The sequence below is a fragment of the Ranitomeya imitator genome, chromosome 6 (genome assembly GCF_032444005.1).
Source record: "Ranitomeya imitator isolate aRanImi1 chromosome 6, aRanImi1.pri, whole genome shotgun sequence".
Lineage (NCBI taxonomy): Eukaryota > Metazoa > Chordata > Amphibia > Anura > Dendrobatidae > Ranitomeya > Ranitomeya imitator.
The window spans coordinates 340444632-340464831 of record NC_091287.1 but is presented as its reverse complement, the minus strand read 5'-3'; the positions used below and the strand labels follow the sequence as shown (position 1 = coordinate 340464831).

At 42.8% G+C, this 20200-nt stretch overlaps 1 protein-coding gene across 2 annotated transcripts in view; it reads right to left on the bottom strand.

The window, feature by feature from the left end:
* CARMIL1 (capping protein regulator and myosin 1 linker 1) overlaps positions 1 to 20200 on the bottom strand; it is a 376826-nt gene that overhangs the window by 58041 nt on the left and 298585 nt on the right. For both annotated transcript variants that reach the window (XM_069730895.1, XM_069730896.1), the window contains exon 29: positions 13674 to 13823. In XM_069730895.1, the coding sequence (XP_069586996.1) occupies positions 13674 to 13823 (150 nt within the window). The remainder of the gene's footprint in view (positions 1 to 13673; positions 13824 to 20200) is intronic.

The window sequence follows — 20200 nt, the reverse complement described above, 5'->3', positions numbered from 1 at the left end:
CCTAAAGGGATCCTAACCCTAACCCTACAGGGATCCTAACCCTAAAGGGATCCTAACCCTACCCCTAACCCTAACGGGATCCTAACCCTACATGGATCCTAACCCTAAAGGGATCCTAACCCTACCCCTACCCCTAAAGGGATCCTAACCCTAAAGGAAATAGGGTTAGGGTTAGGATCACTTTAGGGTTATGGTTAGGGTCAGGATCCCTTTAGGGTTAGGGGTAGGGTTAGGATCCCTTTAGGGCTAGGGTTAGGATCCCTTTAGGGTTAGGATCCCTTTAGGGTTAGGATCCCTTTAGGGTTAGGGTTAGGGGTAGGGTTAGGATCCCTTTAGGGTTAGGGATAGGGTTAGGGGTAGGGTTAGGATCCCTACCCCTAACCTTAACCCTAGCTATTTATGTTTATAGTGTTTTTTTTAACTTTATTTAGATGATTGGCAGCTGTCACACATTTCTCAAGCATGCGTTTAAAAAACGCAAACGCATGGAAAAACGCATGTAAACGCGTCAAAACGCCACGTTTTTTACACCACATGCAAAAACGCATGCGTCTAAAAAAACGCAGCGTTTACATGCGTTTTTTCACCATGCGTTTTTTTCCCCAAAAGCATGCGTTTTAAAACGCAAGTGTGAAACCAGCCTAAGCCAGAAAAATCGATGTGAATACTTTTCTGCCCAATGATGACAGAAGTATTCTGGGAGTGATACCTTTATTGGCTAGCCAGAAAATATTATGTTTGCAAACTTTCAGAGCACAGAGGCTCCTTCTTCAGGCAAGATTACAGATAGATTAATAAGAAAAAAGCACAATACTTAAAGAACAGTACAGCAGGACATTTGTTAGGGGGTGGGAAGTGTGAGGAGTCCATACATAAGCCAAGATAATCAAATTAGGCATTTTCTTAAGGTTGGCATATTTTAGAAAAAGACCCTGCTCTTTCAGAACTCGCTAGCAGGGGTCCTTTGTTTGCTTGCCACAGAGGGAAGAATTTAAAAGATGTTCTGGTCCACAATAGGGCAGTCACTGAACGCAATAATTGGTTACAAACAGTTATTCCACAGGGAAATTTCAGGTGCGGTCATTGCAATTTTTGCATGTACCACCTAACTGATAAAATAATCAGAATAGGTCCCATTTGCCATAAGGTTCATGACTTTATATCCTGTAGAACAACACATGTAGTGTATGTACTGTTTTGTTCATGCGGCTTTTACTACGTCGGTAAAACCATTCGCCCTCTTTTTGTGAGATTCAGAGAACATTTTAATTCTATCAGCACAGGCAAGGGGGTTCCTCGCTTAATTAACCATTTGCGAGCACATCATGATGGTAATGCGGCAGTGTTGCGGTTTGCCGGTTTAGAAAGAGTTAATTTACCACTTCAAGGAGGGGATCACAATAGCTTGCTGCTCCAAAGAGGGGAGATGGATCTTGCGCGTTAATGCCACGGGACCTATGGGTCTCAATGAGAGAACGGACATGTCAGTTTTTTTGTAATTTGGTGGGTTTTGTTTTCTTTTGGAAATAACATTGTTTCTATTGGTGCTCGTGTTTATCGTTGTTTCTGCTTTGTTTTTAGTTTTGATTTTACCTGAATAGTAGGATTCCTGGTGTTACAGCTGACACTGAGGGAGGTGTGGTAACTTCAGGGCGGTTCAGCTATAGAAGGCCCCCTTCCCTCAGTTGTTCATCAGACCCGTAGAAGCGCAGCAGCGCGAAACGGCCGTCGTCTCCTGACACTACTGTTCTCCCTTTGGGACCCTGCTGTTATTTTAATGCCACAATAAAGACTAAGAATTCATTTGGATGGTGAGTGCTCTTTGCTTTTTGTATTTGCATATCGTATTGAAATTGATTCCATTGCAATGGAATGCAGGTTGTCGTTGGACAAATTGTTAGACATGAAGATGGAAGTTAATCGAGTTGCTGGTTTAAAGAAGATGACGCTATGGGAAGTTCAGTCTCTGTTGGGCAAATTGAATTTTGCTTGTCGCAGTATGCCTATGGGCAGAGCATTCTGTAGGCGGTTGTCTGTTATGATCAGGTGGCCTTGGAGCAACATGAAAACCTTCACTGGAGTAGGTGGTAACTATACTGACCGCAAACCCTGATCTTATCACCGCAACTAGAAGTAGCCGTGGGGTGTGCCTAACAAAACCTAGACACCTCGACACAGCCGGAGGACTAAATACCCCTATAGATGGAAATAGGAATACTATCTTGCCTCAGAGCAGAACCCCAAAGGATAGGCAGCCCCCCACAAATAATGACTGTGAGTAGTAGAGGAAAAGACACACGCAGGCAGGAAACAGGATTTAGCAAAAGAGGCCACTTCTAGCTAAATAGGAAAGGATAGGACAGGATACTAAGCGGTCAGTATTAAAATCCTTCCAAAAATATCCACAGCAGAAAATACAAAAACTCCACCACCTAACTAAAGATGTGGATCGTATATCTGCAACTCCAGAGAATCCAACCAGACTGAGAAAACACTGACACAGTCTAAGCTGGACAATAGAAAACAAATGAATAGCACAGAATATAAGCACACAGCATGTGTGCCACAGAAAAAGAAACAGACACTTATCTTTGCTGAATTGGCAGCTAAGCAGGAGAGGCCAGGCAGAGATCCAACACTTCCAAAGAAACATTGACAACTGGCAAGGACTAGTGAGTCCTGCAAACCTAAATACCCCAGTCAGAATTGCAATCAGCAGATACACCTGTCCAAGACTGCAGCCCAGGGACAACTGCATTACCATCTACAACCACCGGAGGGAGCCCAAAAGCAGAATTCACAACAGTTGTCGTTGGCAACAGTGGGAATCAAATCTCCCGGGCATTTCATCAGGCTTAAGAAAGATGATGACTTGTAGGTATGGGCAGCTTTCTTGGATTCGTACAACCGCAGATCTATTTAGATCGCTCCGGTAATAGCGGCAGAGGATTTGGGCCTCCTGATTGGTTTAGTTGGCTCGCACAGTTTTTGTCTATTTTTTCTTGGTGAATTGATGCTGGAGTGGTGGCCTCAAGTTTGGAAAGAAAATGGCTTGGCAGCTAACCAAGTTATATGGGAATTGTTTCCCATAATCGTGGTATTGTCTTTGTGGGTGAGAAAGTTCAAAACAGGAAGATTTGTTTTTCTTGATGGTCAGGGATGGCCTGGAGGGCAATAAACTCGTTATCATTGCCTGATTCTTCTGTATTGAGACTTCTTCAACAATTGGTTCGGATAGGTTTAATTTACAATTTGTGGATTGTGGCGGAGGTACGGTCTAATATGCTTTACCATATTGTCGAAGCTCTTTCTTGTTCGCAGTGGGACCGTCTTTGGGAATTGACACCTTATGTGGATTCAACAGGGCTGGCATCTCCAGTGGCGTTATGGAACCTTCCTTTGGGGCGGTAAGAGAATTATCCAGATCATTGGCATCAGTAACTTGGGTGCATTACAGGATGGCATGGAACATTTGGGAAGAATGGAAAACTGTGCTGGGTGACGAGGTGGATGATGAAAGTAAGTTGCTAATGTTGGTCAGTCATTATTGGGAATTGGGATGGTCAGTCCCGAAATTAAATAATTTGATGGCGGGTTTAGCTTTTGGCTGAGGGGATTAGAGGATTTAACAAAGTCCTTTTTGGTCCTTCAAGCTGTGAGGGGCTGGAAAAAGGGTTGGAAATTGGCAGATGGAAGGCACCCGGTATCTTATGAGGTTTTGTTAGTCTTGTGCAATCATTTAACTGATATTTGTTCTTCTACCTGGGAATTAGCTCTTTTTAAGTTGGATTTTTCGCTGGCATTTTTCGGAGCTTTCCGTTTGGGGGAATTAGTTAGTCCATCCAAATGTAAAAAAGGTGGACTTATGAGACAGGACATAGATGTTGGAGAAGATAGAGTGGTGATATATATCTGTTCCTCAAAAACAGATGTGGAGGGTAAGGGTTGTAAAATACTGCTATTCGAGGTACAGGGTTCTCCGATGTGTCCGGTTAGGTGTATGAAAGCATTCTGGAGCAACAGGGGATCTGTCGATTACCCACTATTGGTTCATGAAGATGGGTCCTTTCTGTCCCGGTTCCAATTTACAGCTATATTCAAAAAATGCTTGGAAAAAGGGGGCATTCCAGCAAAAAATTATTGTGGCTATTCTTTTAAAATCGGGGCAGCTACGGAGGCAGCTAAGAGAGGTTTAGGGGAGAATGTAATAAAGAGGATTGGCCGTTGGGAGTCTGTAAGGTTTCGCTCTTATGTTCGCCCAGCTTTAGTTTAAGTAGTATTTTTCAATATTGCAATTGACGTTTTTTACTTGGTATTGTACTTTGTTTTGTTTCAGAACACAGACAATTGATCGGTTGGATCATGGGTCACTCGTTTGTCTTTTGGGCGGCATTGAGGGCAGCGGTTCGTCCAGACGTAAGACAGTTAGGCATGTCAAGGGAAGAGGCAGTCTTGAGATGGATTGGAAAGCGGGGTATGGTATATAAACAGCTGCTTCCCGAGTTTCATAGATTTGTTAGATTGGATCAGGTTCCAGATGTGTTGGCGATTCATCTGGGAGGTAACGATTTGGGGAAGCGTTCATGCCGCGAACTGACTAATGATATAAAGTTTGATACGTTGCGATTGTGGTCCTGTTTCCAAGAGTGATAGTTGTCTGGTCGGAGATTATTCTGAGAAAAGTTTGGTATGGCGCCAGATCTGTACAAGGGGTGAATAGGGCAAGGATCAAGGTGAATAGGGCAGGGTCTCGTTTTATGGCAAGGAATTAAGCAATTGCTGTGCGCCATATGGACCTGGAATCGGGGGAAGGAGGATTTTCGAGGAATGATGGCATTAATTTGAATGCAGTGGGGTTGGACATGTGGTGTTTGGCGGTGCAAGAGGGCATTGAATAAGGTTTGAAGGTGTGGAGGGACATAAATGTTTGCGGGGGTCAGAACATTTATGTTGGTGGCGTGGGGGGGAGGTCCTCGAAGTTGGTGAGACTGGCGGCTTTGGGGGGGGGGGGGAAAATCGCAAGAGGTCCAGGACTCCCCCCGGGTGGATTCATGTGGACTGGTATTTATCCAGCGGAAGGGATTAAAGGGGACCCGTTTTCAATGGTAGGGCATGCTGGCCAGGCGAGTTTTTTCGGTGTTTCTGAGCTGATGCATAGTGGCTGGAGACAAGACTCGACCTGGGGCCATGCTGGGATTTTACTCATAATGATAGGTTTTAGTTTGGGGCTTCGAGGACCACCCCTCCTGGGTTGGTAGTTAAAAAATTGAATGTTTTGTATCTGTTAAATAAACGGCTGCTGTGGCCAATTTATCCAAATTGGTGTGGAATGTCTTTATTTGGATCACAACGCGGAATGAGGGTTGGGGGATCAAGAGTAAAGGGGTTTATCGTTAAGAAATGGAAGATAGGGTAAAAGCGCTGATGAATCTTGAATACAGCGTTGTCAAGAGCTACATCCCTTCTATTCGTCACACCTTTCTAGTCTATGCTTTCCACTTTGCATGTTTTCTCTGCGCAATAGATCAGTATATATTCCAAAGACACAGTGATATAATTATTGTAAAATATGCATATTTTTATGTATCGTATGTTAGGTAATTGTGCTCGGTGTACGTTGATGTAGACTGAATAAGATTCTCACACCTATAAAATGCAGCTCTATTCAATCAACACATAAAGCAGACCCTGTTCAAGGATTTGTAAAGCCCTTGATCCTGTCTTATAAATGGACCGTGAGAACAGTGACCAATAAGATGTGCAAGACTGGATTTACACTCAGTCTACAAAAATAGTTTTTGGAGTCACTCCTAGCAACTCTCGCTGGTTTCACAGCCATAAAAACCCAAGAGAACTGCAGCTCCACTCAGACTGCTTCATGTGTATTACCAATGGTCTTATTTGCAGCAGTAGTTAAGATATCCTAGGCTATGTATTTTATGTTAAAGTATACTTTTGTTAAATGGGCAGAATATATTTTAATAAAATATTAAAATGGACAGTGATAAAGCAGATGAAACAAGAGGTCTGACTTTTCAACTAAGTAGTGGTATTTCTTCGCTTTTATGGTATGTGCACACGTTCAGGTTTTTTAGTTTTTTTGCGCGATAAAAACGCGATAAAACCGCATTAGAAACCGCAGACATATGCATCCTATCATTTAGAATGCATTCTGCAATTTTTGTGCACATGATGCGTTTTTTTTCCGCCAAAAAAAGCATCGCGGTAAAAAAAAAAAGCAGCATGTTCACTAATTTTGCGGGTTTTCTGCGTTTTTTACGCTATTCTATGCATTTGGAAAAAAACGCGAAAAAAACGCATGAGGATTTCTGGCAGAAATGTCCAGTTTTTGTCAGGAAAATTTCTGCAAGAAATCCTGACGTGTGCACATACCCTTATTGTTCTGTGACTAGTGTAGTCCTATGTTCTTAAGTAAATGTTGACTTTACCTAAAAGATGAATACTATAGGACAGCAGTTATGAACAGGTAATTCAGAACCACAATGGACCTTGAAGTTCAGAGCACACAAAGTGACCTGACAATTACCAAAAACAAAGGACGAGCTCTGAGACGTGGGAACTCTGCTGACCGCAATCCCTAATCCTAACACACCACACTAGAGGTAGCCGTGGATTGCGCCTAACGCTCCCTATGCAACTCGGCATAGCCTGAGAAACTAACTAGCCCTGAAGAAAGAAAAATAAGCCTACCTTGCCTCAGAGAAATTCCCCAAAGGAAAAGGCAGCCCCCCACATGTAATGACTGTGAGTAAGATGAAAATACAAACACAGAGATGAAATAGATTTAGCAAAGTGAGGCCCGACTTACTGAATAGACCGAGGATAGGAAAGATAGCTTTGCGGTCAACACAAAAACCTACAAACAACCACGCAGAGGGGCAAAAAGACCCTCCGCACCGACTAACGGTACGGAGGTGCTCCCTCTGCGTCTCAGAGCTTCCAGCAAGCAAGAAAAACCAATAAAGCAAGCTGGACAGAAAAAATAGCAAGCAAAAATAACACGAGCAAAACTTAGCTTATGCAGGAAGACAGGCCACAGGAACAATCCAGGAGGAAGCAAGACCAATACTAGAACATTGACTGGAGGCCAGGATCAAAGCACCAGGTGGAATTAAATAGAGCAGCACCTAACGACTTAACCTCATCACCTGAGGAAGGAAACTCAGAAGCCGCAGTACCACTCTTGACCACAGGAGTGAGCCTGGCCACAGAATTCACAACAGACAGCGCCACCACTGGTCCATCATCTAAAGCTACAGTTTATTTATACACTAACTACATATAAAGCATAGACATATGGACAAAAATACTCTCTCTGACACACATCAATATACTGACTACTTAGGGGACATTGTATAGCTAGGCAATCTGAAAATGACAATTTGTGGATTTAGCTATGGTGCCCATTTTCCTGCAGTTATACCCATGTTCTATCATACTGTGCGATGTTAAAATCAGAGTAATAGCGCTGCCTCTACGGCCATTTCTCGGTAATCAAGCTCAGTGCAGCCATCATTTTAGGCAGTCGAGGCATTTTCCTGCCAGATTCCATATGCCTTAGCAACATCTGCTGCCTCTTCTGTTCTTATGGCTCGGGATCAGGGTAATCTCATAGTTTCTTCATGCTTAATGAATGTACCAATGGGTGATCAGCAAATATTGCTACACTGTACTGTGTGTTTTCAGATTGGTGCTATCAGTATACATCAGTTATAGCAAACCAGGATATCAGAAATCTTTAATCAATCACCCAGTAGTGTTTGCCACCTTGGTGCTCTGCTTTGTTGTGGTCTTTTCTTGCAAGCAGCTGCGAACCACTAGTACTATTTTGAGCTAGTTCTATCATTCTAACATTGTACAGTAAATCAAGAGAATGTCATCATTTGACCATTTATATTAGCGATTAAAGAGGATATGTCAATGGCTCAATAAAATCAAGGTAAATGCCTTGCAAAACCCTGATCTCCCCCCGATTCTGACACTTTTTTCAGTCATGAGCTACATCACTTCATTGCAGAGATATTCACATTTGACTTTTTTTTTGCAGTGCAGCATGTGACATCTCTGCTTTGCAGTCCAGTTGGGCATCTCTTCACAGTCTTATCTGGGGTTGTACAATTTCACCGGTCCCTCAAAGATACTGCCAACCACAGATCAACAGCAGGTCTAGCAGTCGCAGAAAATGCAGAGCTGTGATTTGCAGTGCCCGAGAGAGACTGGTGAACGTTCTTGTCCCCAGAGCAGTCTGAAGAAACGTTCAGGTTGACAGACACTGACAGCTTTTAAAAAAAAGCTGGATGATTTCCTTGATACAGATAACATTGCGGGTTATAGTTAAATTTGAGACAAAATCTACAATTCTTGAAGAAAGGTTGAACTTGATGGACCTAGGTCTTTTTTAAACCTATATAACTATGTAACTTCGTAACTGCAAGCAAAGATTTCACATATTGCACTGCAGAAAAAGCAAATGTGAATATCACCGCAATGGAGTGACGCAACACAAAACAGAAAAGACCAGCAGAATTTGGGGAGCTCAGAAACTTTTTCCAAGGTACTTGACTCCAATTTCTTAAAAAGGTGACACATCCTAATAAATGAAACATTTGGTTAATTGAAAGCGAAACCTTAATTTATCTAGAATCATAGGGAAAAATAAATCAAAACTGGTATTGGTCACGCCAGGTACCAATCACTTCAGGGCCTAGACCATCAACAGTACTGTATATCAGACTTGTACCCTTCATAAATACTTCCATCATCTCACAGAGGTTTATGAAGAATTTGCTTGTCAATACGCATTAAACTTAACTTCTTTGTCCCCAAGGATTAAGAATTTGATGCATTTGTTGTGAGCCATCTTCTCAATGGCATGTGCGCCAAAGGAATTGCTGATCTGACAGCTTAATGAAGTGAATAAGCACATGAGCCTGGAGGCTATGCCACTGCTGCTACGATAGCTTCTCATGAATCAGGAAAGCTAAAACAACAGGACCCTCATAGTCTCTCATTGTAGGCATGATAACATTATATTGTCTTGGAGGCTTATGTAAGATCAGTTCCAAATTAACTTGCTCAAAAAATTTAGTAAGCCATGTGATACTTTCAGATCTTTCTGTTATGTTTAGTTTTTCAAGTGTCTGTTGGGGAAAATAATACATTTGCAAATCACTATAATTAGGGGCTTTGTCTTTTTCCCTGTAAACAAATTGCATTAAAGAGGATTCCAAACCCTTGATTTTCTCCAGTCTGTTGCATTTATATGAGAATATACTTATTTGGAGTACAGATGCTGGCAGTGAAGAGGTCTTCTCATGACCTGTGTCTCACCAACTTGAGCGATATGTTTCTGCTGTAGGAGAGTACCTGTTTTGTGGCTCAGTCAGGGCTTACATCCAAACCCCCCGCAAAATGGGATTCGGGCGTGTGCGCCAATGGGGCCATAGACTATAATGTTTCAGGCCTGTTTCACACGTCAGTGTCTCCGGTATGTGAGGTGACAGTTTCCTCACGTACCGGAGACACTGACACACATAGACACATAAAAATCAATGCATCTGTGCAGATTTCATTGATTTTTTGCGGACCGTGTCTCCGTGTGCCAAACACGGAGACATGTCAGTGTTCGTGGGAGCGCACGTATTACACGGACCCATTAAAGTCAATGGGTCCGTGTAAAAAACGTACCGCACACGGACGTTGTCCGTGTGCAGTCCGTGTGCCGTGCAGGAGACAGCGCTACATTAAGCGCTGTCCCCCCCACTGGTGCTGAAGCCGCGATTCATATCTTCCCTGCAGCAGCGTTTGCTGCAGAGAAGATATGAATAATAGTGTTTAAAATAAAGAAGATGTTCACCAACCATTAAAGCAAACCAGTCATAAACTGCAGGCACTGTCAGGTTGGCGCTGTTATACTGATTAAAATGATACCTGGGTTGAAGAAAAATGAAGTCATAGGACTTCTGAAGCCTAAAGGTACCGTCACATTTAGCGACGCTGCAGCGATATAGACAACGATGCCGATCGCTGCAGCGTCGCTGTTTAGGTCGTTGTGTGGTCGCCGGAGAGCTGTCACACAGACAGCTCTCCAGCGACCAACGATGACGAAGTTCCAGGGTAACCAGGGTAAACATCGGGTTACTTAAGCGCAGGGCCGTGCTTAGTAACCTGATGTTTACCCTGGTTATCATTGTAAAAGTTAAAAAAAACAAACAGTACATACTTACAATCCGGTGTCTGTCACGTCCCCCGGCGTCAGCTGACGCCGGGGGACGTGACAGACACCGGAATGTGAGTATGTACGTTTTTTTTTTTTTAACTTTTACAATGGTAACCAGGGTAAACATCAGGTTACTAAGCGCGACCCTGCGCTTAGTAACCCGATATTTACCCTGGTTACCAGTGAACACATCACTGGATCGGCGTCACACACGCCGATCCAGCGATGACAGCATGTGATCAGCGACCAAAAAAAGGTCCTGATCATTCCCAGCGACCAACGATCTCCCAGCAGGGGCCTGATCGTTGGACGCTGTCACGCATAACGATTTCGTTAACGATATCGTTGCTACGTCACAAAAAGCAACGATATCGTTAACGAAATTATTATGTGTGAAGGTACCTTAACAGAAGAGAATCTGCTTCCAGAACCGCCACAATGGAGGGTGTGTTAGGCCCTGGAAGGTGTATATGCCTCAGTTTGTTTTAAATGCATCAAAGCCTAAAAAAACCCTCAGCTTTGGACAAAATCTTTAAATTACTTTTGATCTAGTAGAGCTTTTTTTGCCTTTTAATTTAAATGGATTAGGTGTGAAAGAAAATCCTTGTACTGTATATTTAAGTGAATGGAAAGTGTTAGATTCTACACCTGCTATTGCTTTTAGCAGCTATGCTTGCCTGGAGAGATTGCAGCAACTGACAGCAGGACAGATGACAAGCTTCTGACTGTGAGATTAAAAGTATTTACAGAAAAAAAGCAAGTTTTTAATCTATATGTCAATTGTCTGTAAATTACGGCTAATCACAAAAAATATCGACTAATATTAGCAAGACACATATCCGCACACCACATAATTGGTACTGGTGTGTAATTATTGGTTAGACTTAGAGGAAATCTATAATTCCAGCAGAGTTTATAACTTAAAGGTGTGCCTGCCCCCCAGAACCAAGACCTCACAACGATCAGCAGAATGAAGGGGCCACCATGCTCACTACAGTGCTATAGACTTTTCATGGCCTACTGTACTGAAGGAGTTGTGTTACCTTAAAGGGAACCTGTCACCCCCAAAATCGAAGATGAGTTAAACCCACCAGCATCAGGGGCTTATCTACAGCATTCTGGAATGCTGTAGATAAGCCCCCCCCCCATGTATCCTGAAAGATAAGAGAAAGAGGTTAGATTATACTCACCTGGGGGGGCGGTCCAATCCGATGGGCGTCGCAGTCTGGTCGGGGCCTCCTATCTTCATAGGATCCCGTCCTCTTCTTGTCTTCACGCTGTGGATCGGGCGCAAGCGTACTTTGTCTGCCCTGTTGAGGGCAGAGCAAAGTACTGCAGTGCGCAGGCGCTGGGCCTCTCTGACCTTTCCCGGCACCTGCACACTGCAGTACTTTGCTCTGCCCTCAACAGGGCAGACAAAGTACGCCTGCGCCGGAGCATGAATACAAGAAGAGGACGTCATCGTAAGAAGATGGGAGGCCCCGGACCACGACACCCATCGGACCGGATTGCAGCGGGACCGCCCCTGGGTGAGTATAATCTAACCTCTTTTTCTCATGTTTTAGGTTACATCGGGGGGCTTATTTACAGCATTACAGAATGCTGTAGATAAGCCCCTAATGCTGGTGGGCTTAGCTCATCTTCGATTTTGGGGGCAACAGGTTCCCTTTAATTTTGTTTGAACTCATTAGATCTTCACTGACCAAACAATGAAGTTTACACTTATGGATGGGTCACAGGCAAACAGTCTATTTCAATTCTACACTAGGATAAGATGATGTTGACCATCCTTATGGTTTCATTGTATTCCAATTAAAATACACAATATAATTCTATAATAAGCTGACCAGGCTGAATCTCTTACATCTGCAGATTTTACAACCAATGGTAACTTACTTTTAGTATCCGAATGCTCAAGTAGTAACTAGAAGCTTTTTGTTTTTTTTAAAGGAAACATCTAAACAAATAAACCTTAAGTAAAATACAGATGCTTATGCAGCAAGATGAACAATTTTAAGAGGTTACAGTATAAAACCCACTCATGAGCACAGTAAGTGTACCCACTATTTTGACTTACAAGATATCACAATGGAGTGTAATACATCTCAAAATTATAAAAGATTGTAGTTTAGTTATTTGCTGGTGCCAGGTCCCTGTACAACATTTTCCATCAACATTTTTCATCTGGAAGATCCACTTCACATTACAAGGCAATTCTTACTGCGCTCGGAGAAAGCATTAACACAGTATCGGAAAGTGCACAGGATTTCTTAACAAGGAGAACCCTATTTTTTTTATCTTATTCCTAAAAGTCTGATCTCTACTTTCCATGACACATGTGGATCCTGCTTGAATGATCTTTGGCAAGGACAAAAGGGAATAAGATTATGTGGAGTTGTGTCACAATCTCAAGCAGCAAAACAGAAGGGTAATTGCAAGAAAATACAATTTATTAGAATGGTCTGAGAAGTCTTTTAATTAATTATGCCCACTCTACTTATGTAATGCAGGTTACTGACACTAGCTCCAGTGTCAAGTTTTTCCCACTTGAACTTCAAAAGCTTTATGATATCATGAAAGTGGATGAGACCCTGCCCTACATTATAATGCAAATAATTCACAATGCAACTGGTCTGTGTGTGCTAGGCCAAGTGCACACAATGCTTGACTATGCTAGATAGAGAATACTTTAGGCCTGTCTATGCTTGTTAGAAAAAAAACTTTAAAATTTTTCTAAGTGTATCCTTTTAACCTCCATCTAGCAGGTATGCGTCCGTATATGGCTTTTGATCGGTTTAAATAGGACACAAACAAAAATAAAGATATTATATATCTCAACACTTTAATAAGAAAGCCTGAAAGAACAAATTGATCATCACTATTCCCAGCTCCCAGAACAACTACTGTATCCTCACCAATCCCTTGTCGATTGTGAACCTTCGCGGGCAGGGTCCTCTCTCCTCCTGTACCAGTTGTGACTTGTATTGATTAAGATTATTGTACTTGTTTTTATTATGTAAACCCCTCCTCACATGTAAAGCTCCATGGAATAAATGGCGCAATAATAATAAAAAATAAATAATTATTCGGCACACACAAGTCACAGGAGTATTGGAACCATTTATGGTGGTGCTACACTTCCATGAAAACACAATGCAAACAGAACTTCAATCAAAGAAAATGGTACTCACCAATGGTGTAACTGTTTTACTGTAGATCCTTCCCACTAGTAGTCCAGTATGTCACCTGTTCCCCCCCCCCCCCCCCCACTTGCATTTTACATGACTTAATGGATGATTTAGAAAACAAAAAAACAAGTAACTCCATTGGTGAGCACCACTTGTTTTTTCATATTTTAATAAGCAATAGAAAATGTTGGCCTAAAAACTCAGCTATATATTTTTATAAAGTGGGAAAACACACTGTCACTCACCATGCATGTGTCCAATTCCTCCAAACGCTCCATCTCAGAGAGTTCTTCAATAGTGGGAGCAGAACGCTTGACGGGCCTCTCCTCAACAGTCTCGATCTCCATAGATTCTTGATGAGGAAGTGGCTTCCCCCGCTTAGTGAGATGATCAGCCTGAAGGCAAAGTTACACTATTGAGGTATTCACGCTGAACATATTATACTGTAATAATAATAATCTTTATTTATATAGCGCCAACATATTCCGCAACGCTTTACAGTTTAACAGTTTCAAACACAACAGTCGTAAGTAACAACGTTAACAATACAATAATTAAAACGAAATAAGACGACCCTGCTTGTGAGAGCTTACAATCTACAATGAGGTGGGGGAGATACAAAGTACAGGTGTGTATTTACAATGATGTATTTACAATGATGGTCCCGCCATCTTCAGGGGGTGGGGGATAGCTGGAGATAGTGAATAAGCTACACACACACACACACACAAACATAACATGACTTTGATTACTGAATGTGATAGGCCGCTCTGAACAAATGTGTTTTGAGCGAGCGCCTAAAACTATGCAAATTATGGATGGTCCTAATATCTTAAGGTAGAGCATTCCAGAGGATTGGCGCAGCGCGGGAGAAGTCTTGGAGTCGGGAGTGAGAGGTACGGATTAGAGCAGAGGTTAGTTGAAAGTCATTTGCAGAGCGCAGCGGTCAACTAGGCCAATAGACCGAAATGAGGGAGGAGATGTATGGGGGTGCCGCACTGTGGAGAGCTTTGTGGGTGAGAACAAGTTCTTTGAATTGTATCCTGTAATGAATGGGCAGCCAGTGTAATGACTGACGAAGAGCGGACGCGTCCGAGTAATGACTAGCCAGATGGACGACCCTGGCTGCTGCATTAAGGATAGACTAGAGAGGGGAAAGTCGAGTAAGGGGGAGGCCAATTAATAGTGTAACAACCAGTTCTAATTCTGTTACCGTATATACTCGAGTATAAGCCGAGATTTTCAGCCCAAATTTTAGGGCTGAAAGTGCCCCCCTCGGCTTATACTCGAGTCACGGTAGCGGTGGGGTCGGCAGGTGAGGGGCTGAGGGCGCTGAGGTATACTTACCTAGTCCCAGCGATCCTCGCGCTATCCCTGCCATCCCACGGGCTTCGGCGCTGCAGCTTCTTCCTCTCTTCAGCGGTCACGTGGGACCGCTCATTACAGAAATGAATAAGCGGCTCCACCTCCCATAGGGGCGGAGCCGCTTATTCATTTCTCTAATCAGCGGTGCCGGTGACCGCTGATAGAGAAAGAAGCTGCAGCGCCGAAGACAGGAGGGGACAGCGCGAGGATCGCCAGGACTAGGTGAGTATGTTATATTCACCTGTCCTCGTTCCAGCCGCCGGGCGTCGCTCCATCTTCCCGGCCGGCGCCTCCATCTTCCCGGCGTCTGCGCTCTCTGACTGATCAGGCAGAGGGCGCGATGACGCATATAGTGTGCGCGGCGCCCTCTGCCTGATCAGTCAGAGCAGAGACGCCGGGAAGATGGAGGCGCCGGAACGAGACGCTGGGAGCTGCAATCAAGGGAGGTGAGTATGTGTTTTTTTTTATTGCAGCAGTAGCAGCGGCAGCACAGATTAATGTGGAGCATCTATGGGGCACAATGAACGGTGCAGAGCACCGTATAAGGCACAGCTAGGGGGCACAATGAACGGTGCAGAGCACCGTATAAGGCACAGCTAGGGGGCACAATGAACGGTGCAGAGCACCGTATAAGGCACAGCTAGGGGGCACAATGAACGGTGCAGAGCACCGTATAAGGCACAGCTAGGGGGCACAATGAACGGTGCAGAGCACCGTATATGGCACAGCTAGGGGGCACAATGAACGGTGCAGAGCACCGTATATGGCACAGCTAGGGGGCACAGTGAACGGTGCAGAGCACCGTATATGGCACAGCTAGGGGGCACAATGAACGGTGCAGAGCACCGTATATGGCACAGCTAGGGGGCACAATGAACGGTGCAGAGCACCGTATATGGCACATCTATGGGGCACAGTGAACGGTGCAGAGCACTGTATATGGCACAGCTAGGGGGCACAGTGAACGGTGCAGGGCACTATATGGGGCACAGCTATGGGGAAATATGAATGGTGTAGAGCACTATATGGCACAGCTATGGGGAAATAACGATCTATTTTTATTTTTGAAATTCACCGGTAAATGCTGCATTTCCACCCTAGGCTTATACTCGAGTCAATAAGTTTTCCCAGTTTTTTGTGGCAAAATTAGGGGGGTCGGCTTATACTCGGGTCGGCTTATACTCGAGTATATACGGTAATTTTCCTAAAGAATCAGACAATAAAAAAGCAAACTGAATAACACATTTTAAAAACTAGGGTCCAGGGTCCATCAATCTTTAAAGGCCATTTGTCAGCAGGATTTCACAACCCGAACTATGTATATGAATATGTAGCTAGTTCAAAGACAAATCCAGCAATATCTTTAGATTGCCAGTCCATTCTTTCTTTGCTGGGAATTCAGCATTTGCATCGATAGCCAATAGATCTGAAGCCTCTGTCAGTTCATCTCTATTCCCCGCCCAATGTCAAATCCGCAGGAGGCAGAGCTGGGCGGTGAATAGAGCTGGAGTGACAGAGGCTTCAGATCCATATCTTCATTAGAATAGCAATTCAAATGCTGTTTTTTTCAGTAACTGAGGAACAGACTGGCAATATAAAAGGTTTTGCTGGACTTGTCTTTGAATGAGCTACATGCACATATAAATAATTTGGGAGGTAAAATTCTGCTGACATATTCCATTTAGAGCTCTGTAGGGTTAGACACAGAAAGACAAGTTGACCCTCCCACAGCATGTGAAAAGAAACCGCTGCAGCCTTCATAAACTGTCTCTAAAAAGCCCATGAAAACTGCAGTGGAGTCAATCATAGTCATGGTCAAAAGTTTTGCAACTGCCACAAATTTTGGTTCTCACAAAGTTTGTTGCTTCAGTTATTATAGAGACAATTTGAATTAACTCTAAATTGTTATTAAGAGTGGTCCATATACAAAAATGCAAATTTATTCCTTGCCCTAAAATTTTAGCAATCACAAAAAAGCATCTACACTGATATTCAGCCCAGCTACAAAATTAATCAATTATAAGAGCAGACTGGTCGCATTGCATTAAAAGGGGGCAGATTCTTGTAATCATGGATTTCTAACTTGAAACAAAGAGGATCATTTGCTATGAAGAAGGGTTCAGGGTGCCCAAGAATGCCTAACAATTGCAAGGACAGTCTCATAAAAGAGGATTCATCTACTGGATCAATTTGAACAACAGTGCAGAGCTTGCTCAGAATTGGCACCAGGCATGTGTCAGTGTAATGGCACCCACAGTGAGGCAAATGCTTTTGCAGGCTGGCACGGTGTCAAACGGGCAACAAAGAAGCCACTTCTTTCTCAAGAAAAACATCATAGATAAACTGACATTCTGCAGTCAGCACACGGATTGGACTGCAGAGGACTGGGGTAAAGACTGTTTCGAACATCTGGAAGAATGATTGGAGAAGAAAAGTTGGGCACTGCCATGAATCCTGTGTCATACCAACAGAAAAACAACAGGAGACCATTCATATTTGGGGTTGCTTTTGATCAAAGGGAGTGAGTCGGCTCACTCACAATTTTGTCTAAGAATATTTAGATACCATTCTTTATTCGTGGCAAAGATCAACTTTTCCCAATGAAACTCAGCATGCCAGGGCAAATTACATAAATCTTGAAAAACAAGGGTCAACAATGAAAATATTGAGTCTTTGCATAAACTTCACATATTTGTTAAAAAAAAAATGGAAAAAGATATAAAATATTTATAACTGCATATAAAAAGAAGCATCTGACTAAAAGATCTAAAAACAAAACACTGAAGCAGCAAATTTAGCGAAATACTACATTTGTGTCAAGGTCAAAAACCTTATCCCTAACTGGAAGTTGCATCCAGAGCTTTGATTTTATGAAAAGGAACTTGACAGCAGAATTTACCTGTTAACTAAAGGACTCCATTAGTCAGAGAGCGAGCAACAGAAGAAGTAAAAGAAAGAGAAAGAAAGCAAGAAAGAGAAAGAGAGAAAGACAGAGAAAGAAGGGTGGGGTTCTTATCTGTGGAGACGTAAACACCAGAACAGCTATAGAGAAGGACTACATGTCACCTGATGGCAACTCATTCGTACTGGTAGAGGAGTTTACAGTGACTCAGTACAGACCGCAAGACAGAATGACAGAATCGTGAACAGAAGTGGCAGAACACTGCTGAGCACTATACTGAATGGGCGCTTTAATAGGGAATCATTAGGGATACGCCTTTCCATTACTAATCCGTGAGCGTGATGTCACCACACAATACAAAGATGACATCAACCCCACAAATATGAACCCCACTTCCCACCGCTACATTGCAAGTGGGAAGAGCCAGGCAAAGCGCCAGAATTGGAACATCTAATAGATGCACCGGGGCCCACGTCAAAGGGAGGGTGTCTGATATCGGTGTACTATTACGCCCTATGTCGGGGTTAATAAAAGGATCACCATTTTCCTCACCCAACATAACATCAACAAAAGCCAAGCTGGGTTCATGCCGACCCACCGCATCAACGATCACATCTACACCCATGAATCAAGACCCACACCCACAGCAAAAAAACAAGGCAAAATATTTCCATGTTTCTGGGTCTTCAAGAAGGTCTTTCATGAACAGGCCGGAAGCCAATCTGAGTGAAACTCCTGGAGAGCGGAAAAGGCGGCAGAACCATTGCAGTGTGAAGGTGAACGGGAAATGGACAGCTTTCTTCAGGCAGGGTCATTTCAGACAGGGATGCAGCCTGAGCCCAACCCTTTTCAACATCTACATAAAAGGACTGGCTGCAGCTCTGGAACCCTGCTTCGCCCCAGGGCTCAGTCTGCACGACCAAGAGGTGAGGTTCTTGATGTACGCAGATGAGCTCCTGCTACTCTCCCCAATCGAGAGAGGCTTCCAAGATAGCCTGGCAAAGTTGGAAACATTCAGCACCCCATGGGCGATGTCCATCAACCAAAAGAAGACCAAAGTCATGGTGTTTCAGAAAAAGAACCTGAACAAAAGCCCCACTCCCTCCTTCACAATAAACGGCTTCACGCTGGAAAATCGCGCTTTAACATTTTATTCTATAATACATTTTTAGCCGCTTTAATACTATACATGACCTTCCTTTCCGTCATATTTATAAGCCAGATGCCCCGATATAATAAAAAGACGGCTTATCTGTCTGTGTGAGCACTTTACTTAGACTGCAGTAATCAAGCTCTATACATCATGGGCATAGGGTAAAACATGGTCCTTGCAGGCAAATTAAATAGAAGTAGCTTGGTAAAAGGCTGCATTTATAAATGCACAGTTTTATGTCAATACTACAGACTGTGGAGGCAGCTGAGACTGTCTTTCTGGGATCATATATTATGTCTGAGACAAAAGCACCAAGATCTCAGCAGCTTTTCCCACTGGGCCCTCTGTCTAAAAGCATCAGATTCTGTAAATGACTTGTTCAAGAGCGACAAAACCTTATTCCCCCTATTTTAGCTCCATTGTCAATGCTTTAACTCATGAGATCATCCACTAGACAATATTACAGCAAGGAGGAGAGAAATCTGAAGGACTCACACAGCTGAAATTGCCATAAGGAGACTGCAAAAGCGCATTTATCATAAAGGACTAAATGGCATACTGCACTGATCCATAAAATACGAGATTGTTTTTTTTTAATCACACGTATAAGCAAAAACTTAAATGTGTATACACATGATAGAAATGAATGAATATATTAATATTAATGAACACATTGCTTATCATAAACTAATTTTAATTTAAAATAGATTATGCCTGATCCTCACCGAATTTACATCTCAGGAGCCCGAAGACACGAATTGTCTGCTGCATTAAACTAGTGCACCCAGTAAGAGGGATATTCAGGGGAAGAAACATTATTATAAGCGGACATCAATTGTTAAAAAGATAACTTTAGATTCTCAGTGAACTGTATGTACAGGCAGCCATGGGAAGTGAAACTCCGAGGCCATAGACGGGAAATGGTGCAACATTTTTTATGAAACCCATTTAATAAAATATTTTATAGCCTGAATTACACACACATTTAGGTAAAAATTAATGTCACCAAAACTCCTTCAATTAAAAAGATGTTTCTAACAAGTAGAATAAATTTGAAATTATTTTTCCAAATATTTCATAAAGTGCAATAAAATGTACCAATTGCTGCTAATGTAAACAGGAACACATGGGCTGAAGACACAAAAGAGAATAGTAAAACCAAAAACACTCAGTTTGAAAAAATGTTGCAGTAATCCGCAAGTGCTAGTAAAAGATGTAAAAAACAGGGTATTTGGTTGATACGTTTTTTGCAAAAAATGTATACTAAGCTGCTCTACCAATCTTCACGGTATACCCTTATCAGAGCAGTCCTAACTAATGTATGCAATCCCTATCTGATGTATTTAAAAACC